This window comes from Phoca vitulina, unplaced genomic scaffold (genome assembly GCF_004348235.1).
Source record: "Phoca vitulina isolate PV1807 unplaced genomic scaffold, GSC_HSeal_1.0 scaffold71, whole genome shotgun sequence".
Lineage (NCBI taxonomy): Eukaryota > Metazoa > Chordata > Mammalia > Carnivora > Phocidae > Phoca > Phoca vitulina.
Window position 1 is genome coordinate 9,233,158 of NW_022589774.1, and position 15,623 is coordinate 9,248,780.

At 40.3% G+C, this 15,623-nt stretch overlaps 1 protein-coding gene across 1 annotated transcript in view; it reads left to right on the forward strand.

The window, feature by feature from the left end:
* The window catches only part of RGSL1 (regulator of G protein signaling like 1), a 90,157-nt gene that overhangs the window by 15,547 nt on the left and 58,987 nt on the right, over window positions 1–15,623 (forward strand). The window contains exons 4-7 of the mRNA XM_032393004.1: window positions 2,431–2,560; window positions 5,353–5,514; window positions 6,586–7,565; window positions 15,369–15,431. Coding sequence (XP_032248895.1) covers window positions 2,431–2,560; window positions 5,353–5,514; window positions 6,586–7,565; window positions 15,369–15,431 — 1,335 coding nt within the window. The remainder of the gene's footprint in view (window positions 1–2,430; window positions 2,561–5,352; window positions 5,515–6,585; window positions 7,566–15,368; window positions 15,432–15,623) is intronic.

Consider the following 15,623-nt stretch of genomic DNA (forward strand, 5'->3'; position numbering starts at 1 on the left):
ACAATTGCATTTACAATTGAACCAAAAAAGATAAGATACCTAGGAATAAATTTAACCAAGGAGGTGAAAGACCTATACTCTGAAAACTATAAAACACTGATGAAAGAAATTGATAACACAAACAAACGGAAAGACATACCATGCTCATGGATTGGAAGAATTAATATTGTTAAAAGGTCCATACTACCCAAAGAAATCTACAGATTCAACGTAATCCCTATCAAAATATCAATAGTATTTTTCATAGAACTAGAACAAATAATCCTAAAATTTGTATAGAACCACAAAAGACTCCAGAAAACATAAGCCATCTTGCAAAAGAAGAACAAAGCTGAAGGTATCAGAATCCTAGATTTTAAAATATACTACAAAGCTATAAAAATCAAAACAGTATTGCACTGACACAAAAATAGACACATAGATCAATGTGAGTAGATCTATGGATAAATCTATCCATAGGTCTATCCATAGGACATAGAGCCCAGAAATATACCCACACTTATCTGGTCAATTAACCTATGACAAAGGAGGGAAGAAAATATAATGGGGGGGAAGATAGTCTCTTCAATAAGTAATGCTGAAAAAACTGGACAGCTACATGCAAATGAATGAAACCACTTTCTTATACCATACACAAAAATCAACTCCAAATGGATTAAAGACCTAAATGTGAGACCTGAAACCATAAAAATCCTGAAAGAAAGCATAGGCAGTAATCTCTTTGACATCAGCCTTAGCAAAGTATTTGTGGATATGTCTCCTCAGGCAAGAGAAACAAAAGCAAAAATAAACTATTGAGACTACACCAAAATAAACACCTTTTGCACAGCAAAGGAAACCATCAGGAAAACAAAAAGGCAACCTAGTGAAAAAAGAAGATATTTGCAAGTGATATATATAAGAAAGGGTTAATATCCAAAAAATATAAAGAACTATACAACTCAACACCAAAAATAAATCCAATTAAAAATGGGCAAAAGACCTGTGTAGACATTTTTTCCAAAAATGATGTACAGATGGGGATGCCTGGGTGGTTTAGTCAGTTAAGCATTGGACTTATGATTTCGGCACAAGTCATGATCTCAGGATCATGAGATCAAGCCCCGTGTAAGGCTCTGCACTCAGTGTAGAGTCTGCTTGAGATTGTCTGCCTGTCTCTCTCCCTCTGCCCCTCCCCCATCTTGTGCTCTCTCTCACTCATTAAAATAAATAAATAAATAAATACAATCTTACAAAAAAAGATGTACAGATCACCAACGTACACATGAAAAGATGTTCAATATCATGAATCATCAAGAAAATGTAAATCAAAACCACAATGAGATACCACCTTATACCTGTCAGAATGACAAGAAATAACAAGTGTTGGTGAGGATGTGGAAAAAAGGGAGCCCTCATTCACTGTTGGTGAGAATGTAAGTTGGTGCAACCACTGTGGAAAACAGTATGGAGATTCATCAAAAAATTAAAAATAGAACTGCCATAAAATCCAATAATTCCACTACTGGGTATTTACCCAAAGAAAATGAAAATACTAATTTGAAAATATGTATGCACACCCATGTTTATACATTATTTACAATATCCAAAATATGAAAGCACCCTAAGTGTCCATCGATAGATGAATAGATAAAGAAGATTTGGGATATATATTCAATAGAATATTACTCGGCCATAAAAAAGAATGAGATCTTGCCATTTGTGACAACATGGATGGGACTAAGTGGGTATTATGCTAAATGAAATAAATAAAAGAAAAACAAATACTGTATGATTTCACTTATATGTGGAATCTAAAAAAACAAAACAAATGAACAAATAAAAGCAGAAACAGACCTGTAATACAGAGAACAAACTGGTGGTTGCCAGTTAGGAAGTGGATGGGGGGATGAAAAAAATGGATGAAGAGAAGTGAGAGGTACAAGCAAAAAGAAAAATTATATTCTTCTTCCTTCTCTGGTGGCTCAATCCCTCAGGGATCCAACCTGTACTCTAAATGATGTTAAGTGTGAGTCTTTGTGTCTTTTTGTACGTTATGCATTTGATATGGGTTAGGAACTTGTGAGAAATTTTAAGTGTGCTTACAAAGAAGCAAGTTGAATAGAGTTACGACTTGACGCCACAGATCAAAATCTCTTCTGCTTCTCTTCTACACAGCAAGACTTAGATCTTTTCTTAAACAACTTCACTCAGGAATAAGGAAAATTTTTGGATAAAAGACCAAGGCTTTTCTTTCCTACCAATTCATTCACTCCTTTGAGAGCCTCAGCTCAAGTCTTCACTCCCCTTAGATACTATTTTTAATCAACATACCTCTGCTGTGGGCCAGATACTGCAAGTATGAAGTTATTTATTGCCCCTTGCTAAGCTGCATTTCTTAGCAGTTCAGTTCCATTTCTCTTTTCTGTTCCCATTTTGTTTGGACTCTAGATGGCAAAGTACAAAGGATTATTGACCTGGTTGGAAAAATACCGGTTACCTTTCTTCTGTAAAACCAACTTGTGTTTCCATTACATTCTCTGTCAGGAGCTCATCAGTTTCATTAACTCCCCAGAAGGAGGTAAGCATGAGAGTGTGTGTGTGGAGAAATGTGGGAAACTAGGCTTCATAATAATCCTGTCCCTGTTAGTTCTATAGTAAGGTACAAATACTGGCCACCTTTGTAGCCTTAGATGTGAGGGTGTCTCAGCTTGTACTACAGCAGTAAGTGAAATCTTAGGCTGAAAAATTGGTACCTAGAGCAATAAGCAGGAATCAGATAGGTTATGTGTATTAGTTGTCTCACTGCAGCCAGAAATGAGAGAATTACTGGTGGATACACAAAATGGCAAAATTGCCTAAAATATATCCAGAATCAACATAGCTCACCACCATCATTGCTCCAACCTGGTCTAAGCCACCATCGTTTCTCACCTAGCAACTGAAATCATCTCTTAATTAATCTCCTTGCTTCTTCTCTTGTTCTTCTGCTCACAGCAGCCAGAGAGAGCCTTTTAAAACTTAATTCAGATCATGTCACTCCTCTGCTCACTGCTCCATACCCCCACCAATGGCTCCTGTCTCAGTGTAAAATCCAATGCCCCTACAATGGCCTTCACGGTCCTAGAGATGTGGTTCCATTACTTTTAAGACCTCATCTGCTCCTACTCCCCCCACCTTGCTTACTCCATTTCAGTTATACTTGACCTGCTTGCAGTTCCTCAAACATGCTGTACACATTCTCACTTCAAGGCTTTGTACTGACTGTTCACTCTGCCTGGAATGCTCTTTCTTCATATATCCACATTGGCTCCCTCTCTCACCTCTTCAGATCTCTGTGCAAATCTCACTTCCTCGGTGGAGGCTACCCTGATGACCCTAATGTCCACTCATCCAACTCTTGCCCTAGCACTCTCACCCCCCTTTACCCTCTCTTACTTTTTCATTTTTTCCTGTAGTGCTTATAACGTTCAACCTTACCAGATAATGTATTTATTATGCTTATTGTTTATTATCTGTCTCTTTCACCAGAATGTAAGTTCCTTGAGGGCAGGGATTTTCTCTTTGCTGATGTATCCCAAACACCTAGAATGGTACTAAGTAGTAGACATGTAATAAATATTTGTTGAAAGAATGAATTAATAACATTTCCATCTAGGGCTGAATTGATCATTTGACTCTCAGCTCCACCCTGGGGAAAGTCAAGATTCAGGAGATACCATTGAGTAAAATGTAATAAAACACCCAATATACTCATCTCCTTCCTTCAATATATATATTGGATTGGCAAAATCACTGTCAGGTGGGGATTACAGAAGGCAAGAGGTCTTGGTCAAAGGGTGTTTTTAATCTGTGGGTTGTACTGTGTTTGTGGGTCCCTCGTATTATGCATGTTACTAGAGGGTCTGTTTTCTTTTTTTTTTTTTAAGATTTTATTTATTTATTTGACAGAGACACAGCAAGAGAGAGGGAACACAAGCAGGGGGAGTGGGGGGAGGGAGAAGCAGGCCTCCCGTGGAGCAGAGAGCCCGATGTGGGGCTCGATCCCAGGACCCTGGGACCATGACCTGAGCCGAAGGCAGACGCTTAACGACTGAACCACCCAGGTGCCCAAGAGGGTCTGTTTTCTACCTTCAAAAGTACCACATACTCATAACCGGCTCATCTAACTGGCCACTATTTTTCCTCACTAACTCTGACTGAATGGGGGTCTAGCTATGAAAGGCTGAGAGAGGTGCTGGGGAAAGAGCTCATTCTCTCTCTCTCTCTCTCTCTCCCTCCCTGCATGGACTTTTCCTGGCAGCCAAGATGATGAGATGGAGAAAAGCAGACCAGTGGCTACTCCATAAGTGCATTGGTGGGGTCAGAGGGATGTGGCGGTTCTGTACCTACCTCAACAGCAGTACAGGTAGGTTCTTGGAGTTGTTTCTGGAGCCTTTGCAAGTTCTTAACAGCTTCCAGGATGCCCCAGAGCACTTATTGACAGTAATGTATGTATATGGGAAATATAATGTTTTATATTTTTGTTTGGGTAAAAGTCTTTGAAAATGGGTCCACAGTGTAGATTAGGGCAAAAGCAATCAGAGTGCCTTTCTTTTATTCATCCATCCATCCATTCATTTAACAGTGTTTGTTGAGCACTGAACAAGAGCCATAAATCCCCACTTAATAAAGCTGCCACAATGGTGGGGAAACAGACAAGGAACAAGTAAATAAACAAATCCCTACAGCACAAGTGTTGGGATGCAGTGCTTTCTGTTCTGTTGGGTCCAGTGGTTGATGAGTGTGGGAGGTCAGCAGCCAGCACTAGCTGACACTCCAGTTCAGCAACGTTAAGTTTCATCTAAGCACAAGCTCTAGTTTAAGGGTAAAATCCTGTATTTCCAGGGAGCAGACAGGGAAGAGCTAGACAGACTCTCTTTTAGTTTGTCACTCAGACTGCAGCCCTGGCAAAGTTGTGAAACAGGGAATGTAGTCTTTTGCACCTTTGGGCTCCATTATTCTTCTTCTGGCTGTTCCTAGTCCGTGATATAGCAAAAGTTCTTTTTTCTTCTCATCTTCATTTTTTTGGATAAAACTCAAATGTCTCATGATCCATCCTCAGAGTCTAGCAGTTTTCCCTAAAGTGACAGTTTTTCTCACAACAACAGAAGTCACAAAGATCCCTATCCGTTAAGTCCCTTTTCCGCATGCCTCCATCTGCCCCTACATAATGGCATTACTAGAGACGATGGCTTAACCTAAAGAAGTGACTAATGGTGATATTGGATGCAACAGAGCAGGCTGATGGTGGGGAGTGGTATCAGCTGCTACACCCAGATGCAACCACTGAAAGGGCAAGGTAGCTCTGTGCTTACCCTTTCTAATCTGTAGGTGAAGAGCTGGTGGATTTCTGGATCCTTGCTGAGAAGATCTTGAGCATAGATGAGATGGACCTGGAAATGAGAGACCACTATCTGTCCCTCCTCCTTGTGCTGAAGGCTACCCATCTACAGGAGGGCTCAAGAGTGGTAACTCTCTGCAACATGAACATCAGTAAGAATTATAAAGCATATCTGAACTGAAATTACTGGGGGATGTAACAAAGAAATCAATTCAGCGTCTGATAACACTCAGTCTCTCATTTTGCAGACTGCTACCCTCTCCATTTTCTATGTATCAGGGATGCCACTGGGAACCCTTAACAGGGAAGTGTTGCAAGAGACCAGTTATCCTTAAACTTCTTCCTGAGATATTACTCACCAGTAAAGGTTGGCTGAAAGGAGTGAGGAGGAATTGGGACAGGGTAACTAAACAGCTCCTGCATCTTCTGAGATTGCATGGCTTGTCTTTTTTTAAACTGAGATTCCCTAGAGCAAACTACAGCTCACAGGCCAAACACAGTTCATGTAGCCTATGAGCTAAGCAAGTATTTATATTTTTCAAGGGTTAAGGAAGACGACTGTGCAGCAGAGCCTGCATATGGCTCTCAAAGGCTAATATATTCACTATTTGGCTTTTTACAGGTTTGCCAGCCTCTTCTCTAGAATATCAGATTCATCTAAATTTATTTATTTCTTATTTGTTTGTTTGTTTAGTTATTTATTTATTAATTAAGTAAAGAGACATTCCTAACCCAAATATAAATGTCTTCCAGAATATTTGCTGTTTGGGATTAGTCACATTCCTCTATTCATAGAGATGATTGAGAATTTATGACATTAAAATCAGGGCTAGTAATGACTCCTTCAAATTATCCAATCTAAACCCCTTCCTACAGGCAGATCTGACTCAGAAATCCCATTCTTAAACATATTTCCTTGTGCCTTTTGCTTTTCTCTACAATAACATCCAGTTGTCTAAAAAAATAATTCAAGGAATCCCATAAACTGGCTTATTTCTATGGGGAAGAAGGAAGGTAATCAGAGAAAGGGGTCACCGTTCCCTGAGAAAACCCTAAAAATGTGTTTATTATATATTTGTCCTGTCCACACCCCAGGGTTGCAGGAAGAACAAATGAAATGCTATACACAATGACATTTGGAAAAATTCAAAAAAACACTCCCAACATCATTATCATCATCATCACTACATCATTTTCATCTTTCATGTCTCTTTTCTTTCCAGAGTCCCTCCTGAACCTCTCCATCTGGCATCCCAACCAGTCAACCACCAGGAGGGAGATCCTGAGCCACATGCAGAAAGTGGCTCTGTTCAAAATTCAGAGCTATTGGCTCCCCAACTTTTACACCCATGCCAGGACAGTTATGGCCAAGGAGGAATCATGCCAAGGTCTGATGCAGGAATATGAGACTCGCCTGTGCACCATTTGCTGTACTCACATAGGAGGACTCCCTCTAAACATGAGCATCAAGAAGTGCCACCACCCCCAGAAGCAGTACTCGAGCAGGAAGACCAAGAGGAGGATGTGGCAATTGATAGACCATGGCTCTACTCTGGAAGTGGATACCAAGCCAGACACCAACATTATGCCCTGCCAGGAGTTGTGTTCTCCAGAGAAGGACACATACAAATACAAATATATGCAAATGTCTTCCCCAAAAGTGACTTCTTCAAAAGAGAGAATAATCAGTTCCCTGGAAAAGGATATTTTCTGTGCCAGGAAGTCCAACATGAAGAAGAAAGCCAAGAGCCACCTCCACATGGAGGGCCTCTTTGAGACAACGTTCTCTACACACCTGAGGACTGTCACCCCCATCATCAATCACTCCGGCCAGATGACAGTCAAGAAGGCCATCAAGCAAAGCATCTCCTTAGGATACACCCACTGGGCCTTGTGTGCTGATGCCTGTGCAGGGAGTCCCTTCCGGGACCACCTGAAAAAGCAGAATTTGAAAGTGGAGATCCAACTCTTGGACCTCTGGCAGGACCTGCACCATTTTCTCAGTGTCCTGATGAGTAACAGGAAGACTGGGAATGCCACCTTTCGGCACATGCTGGGCAACCGAATTTGTGAGCTCTACCTGAATGAACAGATTGGTCCATGCCTACCGCTTAAATTGCAAACCATTGAAGGCCTGAAGGAGATGCTGCCTTCTGGGGATATAAACCCCTGGATTCCCAGAGCCCAGAGGGAGATCTGCAAGGTAGGCCATGCCTCACAGAAGTGGGTTAGTATCTGGAAGATTAGGTCAAGACTGACCAAAAATCTTATATGGTCATCTAGACTGGTTAAGTTAATGATATAATTACCTACATAATTCTTCACATATTGAAGACTTGGTTGATCTCTTAGGAAAAAGCTATACAAATTTCCAAGAAACAGCCAAAATCCAAAGTAGAATGGAAGTGGGCGAGTGGTCAACATCCAATTTTATTTCTTCTTTAATTTCCCCTTATATGGAATCTCCCAAAACCAGGAACCTCAGAGTGTTCTACTGAGGGAAGTTCTAAGAATTCCATTCCAAACATTATGTATTGAAATGCAGGGTAAACTAGACTAACCATTAAGGAAATGGCCAATTGGTAGGAGTTTATTCTTATCCCAAAACATTAGATAAAAACTATGCAACTGTCCTGAAGACTCACAGGAGATGAGGTCCATAGCCTGAATATTGTAGGGTCAAGATCTTGGCAGAAAACAAATGGCAGAATCGAGTTGGGTAGCAGATGAAAGCCTGATACAAGGGACTGCTTACAAAGGAAAGGGCATGAGGGTAGGGAAACCACAGGAGATAGTGCAATACCTCAGGGCCAGTAAGGGTGGGTCACTTCTCTCCCTCCGAGGCCTGAAGAATTGAGGAGAGGGAGTAATTACCAGAATCAGGAGAGAAAGAGGTGCATAGGGTGGGACACTTGGCAGGAACTGTAACTGTCAGTAGAAGTGTATAGCCAGTCCTCTGTGATCTGGCCAGAAGGGATCAAGGGGAATAGCTAATCCCAAGCTCACTCTCCTCCTGCTTTCCCATCTCCTGCTAGGACTCCTAACTAGATCAATACAACGTGAGGTCAAGGGAGCCTGTTGATGTGGTCCATACAGGTTAATTTCCCAAGGCACAAGCAGAGTGAAGAAGGATAGAGAGTAGATCTGGAAGGGCAGGTGGATATAAACAACTTATTTAGTGCATTAAGATGTATTTGCCTTATAAAGCATGTGTAAACATATTACCTCTTTTAGGCTTCTTAGTACCTCAGAGACGGACAGGGTAGTACTACTGCCACTGTTGTACAATTGAGGTGAATGAGACTCCTAGAGGGTAAGTGGATTAGCCCCAAAGGCACACAGCAGGCTAATGGAGAAACCAGAATCAGAACCCAGGAGGTCTTGGCTCTAATAACAGTACAATCTCCAGTACATCTTAGTTATCAACAGTTACACATTGAATAGATCAGTCCAGTGGATGCACAGCCATAGCTCTCCTTTGCACAGTTCTTTAGTGGAAGGCCAGAGGCCCCGCTTTTCTTTGTGGAGATATTTGGAGCTAGAGGCTTAGACTGGGGCTGTGCTTTTGGGATCAGCAGATACACACAGCAAAGCCCCCTGCCTGGACCTTGGTCTTCAGCAAAGATATTGATGGTATTTGTATATAGGTAAGACTAGCCTATCACAGTTTCTCAGGTTAAAAATCTTGATATCATCCATGACTTGCCTTTCTGTCTCACACCCATGTATAGTCTATTGGTGAATCCTGTTGGCTCAACCTTAAAAATATATCCAGAATCTGGCATGCCTCCCCTTCCCTGTTACAACCACTCTTGTCCAAGACCCATTCAGTGCCACCTGGATTACTGCAGTGGCCTCCTAAATGATGCCTGTGGATTTGTCCTTGGAGATGACAAGCAGGTTCATTTCCACACTGGCCATGGTGATTCTGCAAAAACATAAATTGCATAATTTAACTGAAAATAAGTAAAAGGAAGTGAGTGGGGACCTTGAAAACAGATGGCCTTCTGTCTTCAGTAAAATACAAAGTCCTTGCCAAAACTGACAAGGCCTACATAATTTCTCCTCTACCTCCCCTCTTTGGCTTCATCTTCCACTGCCTCTGGGCACATCACTCCAGCCATGCTAGGCATACTGCCTACTCAGTGGCAGTGCTCCAACTGTGTATAAAGTGCAGATGCTCACACAGCTGTGCCCCCCACTCCTTCAGCTGTTTGCTCAAGTCATCTCAGTGAGGCCTTCCTTAGCCACTTCATAGAAAATTTCATCCCATCCCCACTTTATTTTTCTACTTAGCATTTATCATTATTCAGATCCAACCATCCATTCTTACATACATATGTACATACATACGTACAGTCTGTGTGAGTGTGTGTATAATACATGTATAATCCTTACAATGTACATGTATGCATATGTGCATACAATATACATCTATTATATACACATATACTTGTATTATTTTTCAGATAGATGCATAATATGTATATATGTTTAACTTATTTTGCTTATTTCTCCCTATGAGGGCTGGGATTTTCATCTGTTTTGTCAGTACTGTCTCCCCAGCATTTAGAACACTACCTTAGGGTATAGTATTCAGTGCTTGATAGTGCTGATAGACATTCATGCTCAATAGATATCTATTGAACTAATCAATCCCAGTTAGCAGTGGTCCCTCTTTTGGCCTTGCCCAGGGCTATCTTTTCTGTTTGGAGACAACTAGATTCTGTGAGAACTCTGATTTTCATCCATCTCTTCAATCATCCTCCAATTATCCAATCAACCTTTGTGAATTGCCTATAGCATGCCCACTGATATGTCCATTTCCTAACTTCCAACTCACCAATGTGAAAACAGTCTATGAGCAGTAGGGGAAAAAGTTTTTAAAGTTCTGGCTGTGTCACTGTTGGGCTATGTGGTCTTGAACAAACCCAAAGTCTAAATTCTTGAATTTCCCTAGGTCTCTTTGCCTCATATATAAAATGAGAATTGGGACAAAATCATATTTTGTCATTGTATTTGTGGATTTAATAAGTTTATGGATACACTAAGAATACTGTACTGTAAAAGGAAATGGGTAGAGAGAAGTAGGTGTGAACCTGGAAGACAGAGCATCAGCTTAAAAATTGCCTTGGGTTCTAACCAAAGAGGGGAGGATTGAGAGAAGGTACTGAAGATGGCAGGAGTAAGGAGTTCCACAGACACTGGAAACTATTTACTATCTGGCCTTTTATGCACTGCTCTCAGGATGGGACAGGAGAGTTTACCAAGTGATGGACAAACTGAATTCTGAAGGAAACCCTAATACATTTTAATGGAAAACAATTATAGAGTGAAACCATATGATAGTTGTCTTTCTCTGCTCTACTTATTTCACTTAGCATAATTACCTCCAGTTCCATGTCGATGCAAATGGTGGGTATTCATCCTTTCTAATGGCTGAGTAATATTCCATTGTATAAATGAACCACATCTTCTTTATCCATTCATCTGTTGAAGGGCATCTTGGCTCCTTCCAGTTTGGCTATTGTGGACATTGCTGCTATGAACATTGGGGTTCATGTGCCCCTTCTTTTCACTACTCCTGTATCTTTGGGGTAAATACCCAGTAGAGCAATTGCTGGGTCATAGGGTAACTCTATTTTTAACTTTTTGATGAACCCCCATACTGTTTTCCAAAGTGGCTATACCAACTTGCATTCCCACCAGCAGTGTAAGAGGGTTCCCCTTTCTCAACATAAAGAATAGCACAGAGGACATTGGGGGAAGGAAGGGAAAACCGAAGTGGGGGAAATCAGACAGGGAGACGAACCATGAGAGACTATGGACTCCAGGAAACAATCTGAGGGTTTCAGATGGGAGGGGGGTGGGGGGATGTGGTAGCCCAGTGATGGGTATTAAGGAGGGCACGTGTTGTAATGAGTGCTGGGTGTTATACGCAAATAATGAATCATGGAACACTACATCAAAAACTAATGATGTACTGTATGGTGACTAACATAACATAATAAAAAAACAATTATAGAAAAAATACATATATATTAAAAATAGTAGGTCAGGGGTGTCTGGGTGGCTCAGTCATTAAGCATCTGCCTTCGGCTCAGGTCATGATCCCAGGGTCCTGGGATCAAGCCCTACATTGGCCTCCCTGCTCAGCGGGAAGCCTGCTTCTCCCTCTCCCTCACTTGTGTTCCCTCTCTGGCTGTGTCTCTCTCTGTCAAATAAATAAAATCTTTAAAAAAATAGTAGGACAAATTTTATTTATTTTTTACTTGGATTCAATTAGCCAACATATAGTACATCATTAGTTTCAGATGTAGTGTTCAATAATTCATCAGTTGCATATAACACCCAGTACTCATCACATCACGTGCCCTCCTTAATGCCCATCACACAATTACCCCATCCCCCCCTCCCCCCCTCCAGCAACCCTTAGTTTGTTTCCTATAGTTAAGAGTCTCTCATGGTTTTTCTCCCTCTCTAATGACTTCCTATTCAGTTTTCTCTCCCTTCCCCTATGATCCTCTGCACTGTTTCTTATATTCAACATATGAGTGAAATCATATAATTGTCTTTCTCTGATTGACATATTTCGCTTAACCCAATACCCTCTAGTCCCATCCATGTCAATGTAAATGTTAAGTATTCATCCTTTCTGACGGCTGAGTAATATTCCATTGTATATATACACCACATCTTTAACCATTCATCTGTTGATGGACATCTCAGCTCTTTCCACAGTTTGGCTATTGTAGACATTGCTGCTATAAATATTGGGGTGCAGGTGTCCCTTCGGATCACTACATTTGTATCCTTTGAGTAAATACCTAGTAGTGCAATTGCTGGGTCATAGGGTAGCTCTATTTTTTTTTAAGCTTTTTTTTAAGATTTTTTTTATTATTATTATGTTCAATTAGCCAACATATAGTACATCATTAGTTTTTGATGTAGTGTTCAATGATTCATTAGTTGCAAATAACGCCTCTATTTTTAATTTCTTGAAGAACCTCCATACTGTTTTCCAGAGTGGCTCTCCCAGCTTGCATTCCCACCAAGAGTGTAAGAAGGTTCCCCTTTCTCTGCATCCTCACCAATATTTGTTGTTTCCTGTCATTAATTTTAGCCATTCTGACTGGTGTGAGGTGGTATCTCATTGTGGTTTTGATTTGTATTTCCGTGATGCCAAGTGGTGTGGAGCATTTTTTTCATATGTCTGTTGGCCATTTGTATGTCTTCTTTGGAGAAATGTCTGTTCATGTCTTCTGCCCATTTCTTGATTGGATTATTTGTTCTTTGGGTGTTGAGTTTGATAAGTTCTTTATAGATCTTGGATACTAGCCCTTTATCTGATATGTCATTTGCAAATATCTTCTCCCCTTTTAGTTTTGTTGACTGTTTCCTTTTAGTTTTGTTGACTGTTTCCTTTGCTGTGCAAAAGCTTTTTATCTTGATGAAGTCCCAGTAGTTCATTTTTGCTTTTCTTTCCCTTGCCTTTGGAGATGTGTCTAGCAAGAAGTTGTTGCAGCCAAGGTCGAAGAGGTTGCTGCCTGTGTTCTCTTGTATGATTTTGATGGATTCCTATCTCACATTTGGATCTTTCATCCATTTTGAGTTTATCTTTGTGTATGGTGTAAGAAAATGGTCTAGTTTCATTCTTCCACAGGTAGCTGTCCAACTTTCCCAGCACCATTTATTGAAGAGACTGTACTTTCTCCATTGGATATTTTCTCCTGCTTTGTCGAAGATTAGTTAACCATAGAGTTGAGTGTCCATTTCTGGATTCTCTATTCTGTTCCATTGATCTATATGTCTGTTTTTGTGCCAGTACCATACTGTCTTGATTATTACAGCTTTGTATTATAGCTTGAAGTCCAGCATTGTGATGCCACAAGCTTTGGTTTTCTTTTTCAACATTCCTCTGGCTATTTGGGGTCTTTTCTGGTTCCATACAAATTTTAGGATTATTTGTTCCAGCTCAGTTGCATTTCTATACACTAATGATGAGACAGAAGAAAAATGAAGGAATCGATCCCATTTACAATTGCACCAAAAACCATAAGATACCTAGGAATAAACTTAACCAAAGAGGTAAAGGATCTGTACTTTAAAAACTACAGAACACTTATGAAAGAAATTGAGGAAGACACAAAGAAATGGAAGAACATTCCATGCTCATGGATTGGAAGAATAAGTATTGTTAAAATATCTATTCTACCCAGAGCAATCTACACATTCAATGAAATCCCTATCAAAATACTGTTGACATTTTTCATAGGTCAAATTTTAAAAAGTAATTATAGGTTTAGATATTGTTTTATTATATCTATTATTTATTACTATTATTTTGCTGCAAATCTATTTCTTCTAATGGAAAATGCTTATTAAGCACTGTTTGTTAAGATACCAATTAGATCACTTATTCACTAGTTATTAGTCATAAATCTTTTAAGCTAGAAGGAACATTAACAGGGTACTCATTTCACACATGTTTATTTATTATTCATATTTAATATATATATATTTAGAGATTATCCACTGGTCAGTCACATCATATTACATTATATATTGCTGATATTAAATCACTGAGCTGAATTTTCTCAGGAATATATTTCACTCCAGTTCCCCAGGAGCCCAAGAGATCTGATGAAGTTAATATAACTCGTACTCTTCAACTCATCTTTTGGCAGCATGACTGGGGCGGTTTGTGGAAACAATCTTATATTTCTTAAAAATTACTGTTGTTGACTCATTCCCTGCAAAATAATGCCTAGACTACTTAGCAAGGTATTCAAGTCCCTCCTGAATAGTCCCAACGAAACTTCACTGCCTCATTCCTTGCCACTATGCCACCCCTGTGCTCTTTGCAGGATGCTATAGCCCACCTATGCTGGAGTGAGTACTCATCCTTCTCAAACATGTCCTTTCCCATCTCTGTGCCTTTGCTTAAGTGTTTCCTACTGCCTGGAATGCCCTTTACTCAACTTCCACATGGTGAGCTCCTACTTATCCTGCAATATGCAAATTCTGTTTAAAATTTCCTTGCCTTTATGAATTCTTTCTGGATTTCCTGGACTCTGCTCCCGGAGAACTTTGTTCACCCTTATACTGTAGCATGTGCTATCCTGAGCTGTTCATCATGCTAGAAGGTGAGCTCCTTGAGAACAAGGTTTGTAGCATATTGATCTGTATTCCCAGCCATTTGCATAGTGCCTGGCAGAAAGGAGGCCCTCAGAAACTATTTTTCAAATAGATGAATGAATAAAGGTGAGAGTACAGACAAATAAACCTAGCTGAGCACTAGCTCTTAGGTGTTTTTGTTGTTGTTGTTTTTTGTTTGTTTAATGTAATGAAATATTCTTCACAAGTGGGTAAGGTCTTCAAGTGGGAGATATTGAGAGAAGACACTTCAAAAAAGATCTTTGGTTTTCAGGACCATTTTGAGAATCAAATGAGATGGTACTTTATTTAGAAAAGAACAAGGAAGGGGCGCCTGGGTGGCTCAGTCGTTAAGCGTCTGCCTTCGGCTCAGGTCATGATCCCAGCGTCCTGGGATCGAGCCCCACATCGGGCTCTCTGCTCCGCGGGAAGCCTGCTTCTCCCTCTCCCACTCCCCCTGCTTGTGTTCCCTCTCTCGCTGTGTCTCTCTCTGTCAAATAAATAAATAAAATCTTAAAAAAAAAAAAAAATTTTTAAAAAAAAAAAAAAGAAAAGAACAAGGAAGTATGAAGATACCAAGTAATTGTCTTTCAGTAATTTGTTATTCTTTTCTTAGGCAAATATCAATTACAATTCTCTGAGATTCAGAGAGAGACTGCACAAGCTGCCATATTCGGGGAGACATAGGTTGCCTCCTGGTTGATCATGGCTAATGTTTGCTGTTCCACTGTATCTCCAAATTAGAGAATCCAGAATCTGCAGCCTGCTCTTCTCCCACGTGATCACTAGCACAAGAGATGCAGCGAACTGAGCATCACCTCATAACGCTTATGTCCTGTTTGGATTTCAGATGCTCAGCTCCTGGTATGATGAATTTCTGGATGAAGAGGACTACTGGTTTCTCATTTTTACAGTAGGAGGGACTTTGAGTTGGGGAAGAATCATGAGGTTGTGGGAAGAAAAAAGAGTAACTGCTCTCTTAGAAGCCTTATTTGTCAAAGTAAATGAAATCTTTATTTTTCCTAGAGGCCACTGGGCATTGACATGGTCCCCGATATTCTAAACATAAACCTCAAGGAAAAAGACTCAAGTGCAATAGCTGATT